This window comes from Carlito syrichta, unplaced genomic scaffold (assembly GCF_000164805.1).
Source record: "Carlito syrichta isolate Samal-C Ts95f unplaced genomic scaffold, Tarsius_syrichta-2.0.1 Scaffold192721, whole genome shotgun sequence".
Lineage (NCBI taxonomy): Eukaryota > Metazoa > Chordata > Mammalia > Primates > Tarsiidae > Carlito > Carlito syrichta.
In genome coordinates, this window is record NW_007136817.1 from 1798 (window position 1) to 4410 (window position 2613).

Consider the following 2613-nt stretch of genomic DNA (forward strand, 5'->3'; position numbering starts at 1 on the left):
TATTGAAAGGGAGGATCTGAGCAGCTGGGTCTGCCCTGTCAATCAGGAAAACAAGAACTGCTTTCCAGAAACAACCAACAGTAGATGTCAATTTTGGTCAAATTTGGGTCATGGGGCCACTCCCCAGCTACAGGGCAGTAAGACATAAAATTGAATTCTCATGACTTCTAATGAAAATATTGATTTCAAGAGCCAGTAGAGCATTGAATATACTGTTTGAACAAAATTAGGATTCTTGTAGCAAAGAGGTGTGGAGAAATGTGTACTGGTTAGACAACACTCTACCTAAACTGAGAATCATTCCATGTTTTCTATGTTCTAGGAAGATATCAGAAAAAAATCTATCCTTTCAACATTTCATAATCTTTAAGTCTAAAAGCATTAGGACTCCATGTCTTTCTAGGGTTGATACTTGACTAGTTTTTCAGTTTCTTTTGTGATTACTGGTAAATTAATGTTCCCGACCTATTAGCAATTAAACTTGGGGACTGATATTTATCTAGAAAATAATTTTCTATGTCTCTGTTTTCTCAGTTACTAGCATAACATTGCTCAAGTAATCCAATAATGGTTTACTTTCCTCGTTATCTGAACTATTCCTTGTTTCTAATGTTATTTATTTGTGTCTTCTTTGTTTTTCTCTGGATCAGACTTGTCAAAAATATGTCTATTTTATTGGTCTTTGTATAAATATTTACAACTATGCATTTTTCTTTGATTTTTTTTACTTTAGCTGTATCCTTAATTTTTTATAATACTCAAATTGTTTTTATTTTAAAATAATTTAAAAATTTAGTTTTTATTTATTTTTCTTCTTGATCAATAATGAAATTCATTGATAACAGCAACTTATATACAATAAATAGCAAATACACAATATCCTGCAACTTTCCATAGTTGTTTTATGGATGGGTGCACCTGGGCCAGTCTGGATATACTGGGGAGAGACCTCTCCTCACAAATATACACACCTTATTATATATTTATAGGCTCACTAAGAAGGGTTAGAAAATACCTGCTTTCAGTAAGTATCAAGAAATATATTCAAATATTTCTAGGCCTAGGAACAGTGTAAGGGAGTGTTCATGACCATGGCTGGAGTCTTTATAGCAAGAGCTAAAATCTGCATCTTAGTAGCTTTCTTTCAGCTTTATTTCATTTATTTTAAAATTTCTGTCTGATTTATAAAACTGTTCTTTCTTTGACTTTCTAGTTCTCTTAACATAGAGGGAATTTGTTTTTCTTTTATTTTAGTCTTCATTTCTAAAATAATTTTTATTTTAATTTATTTATTGAGTTCTATTATTTTATTTATGATTCTTTTTCTAAATTGGACCTATGTTGCTGTTTCATATGATTTTTTAAATTAATTTAAAATTTTTTCTTTTAATGATTTTCAAAACCTTATACTTTATGGGCCCTCTCCCATTCTCCCCCTTTTCTTTTTTGCCTGTGGGTTTATGGTAGATTATTATTTTATTTATTGATATATTTCTAATTATTAATTGTGATAAATACATAACATAAAGTTTATCATCTTAATCATTTTTAACTGTACAGTTGAGTAGTGCTAAATACACTCACATTATTGTGTACAATATTTTTAACATAAAAATGTTTTAGAAGATTAAAAAATTCTAGTTGGACAGTGTTATTTTTTGTTGTTTTGTATGTGTGTGTGTGTGTTTTACCAATTCTTATGATACTAATTCATAATTTTTCACGTTGTAGGCTGACATTGTGGGCTAAATGATTTCTAAATTTTGGAATTTATTTCAATTTTCTCTAAATTTTAAATGAACTAATACAATATTAGTGTTCTGTATATATTCCTCATATTTTTAAAAATAATGTCCATTGTGAATGGGCAACTAGAAATTTTCTTCTTTTGAGTTCTACTTCCTCTTTGCTTTCTCATAACCTCTTCACTATTTTTAATCCTTTCCCCCAAATCTAAACACATTTGGAGAGTTAGGGACAGGTTATCATATCTTATAATCCTATTAAGCACATGATTTAGAATGAAATATACACAATTTTTAAAAAATTCCATTTGTAATATTGACTAGATCTCACAACATAATTTAATATATAGTTATGCTAATATAGTCTCTCTATATTCCTTCTCTCTCCGCACCTCTATCTATAATGCTGTCTTTATATCTATCTAATCAAGTGTTTCATACAAAAATTTGGAAGGGATCGCGGGGGCACGTGCGGCGGGAGCAGCCGTCGCGCGGAAGGGCCGGCCGGACGCCCCCGAGCGCGCGGCCCGCCGGCTCGCCCCGGGGCTCCGCGCCCACCGCGCTGCGGCCGCGGTGTCCCCGGAGCCGGGACCCGCAGCGCCCCGCGCCCGCGGGCGGCGGAGCGCGCGCCCGGCGGCTCGCGGCGGCCTGCGGGTCCCCCCGCCTGGGCGGCGGAGTGCGGGCGGCCCAGGGCTGGGAGGTTTGAAAAGCGGGCGAGAGACAAAGGCAGCAGGAAGCCTCCTCGGCGCCCGGCCCGGGCCCCTCGCCGGCCCGCCGGCCTCGGAGCAGCGGGGCAGCAGGCGGCGGCGGCGGCGGCGGCGGCGGATGCGGCCGGGAGCGTGGCGCGGCGGCGGCAGAGCGGAGCGGC

The 2613-nt window shown here is 38.0% G+C and overlaps 1 protein-coding gene across 1 annotated transcript in view; it reads left to right on the forward strand.

The window, feature by feature from the left end:
• Nucleotides 1-2199: 2199 nt before the first annotated feature.
• Nucleotides 2200-2613, forward strand: part of LOC103253033 (F-box/LRR-repeat protein 14-like) — a gene marked incomplete at its 5' end in the record, with an annotated part of 1988 nt that continues 1574 nt past the window's right edge. The window contains 1 exon segment of the mRNA XM_021709364.1: nt 2200-2611. Within this exon segment, the coding sequence (XP_021565039.1) occupies nt 2200-2611 (412 nt within the window).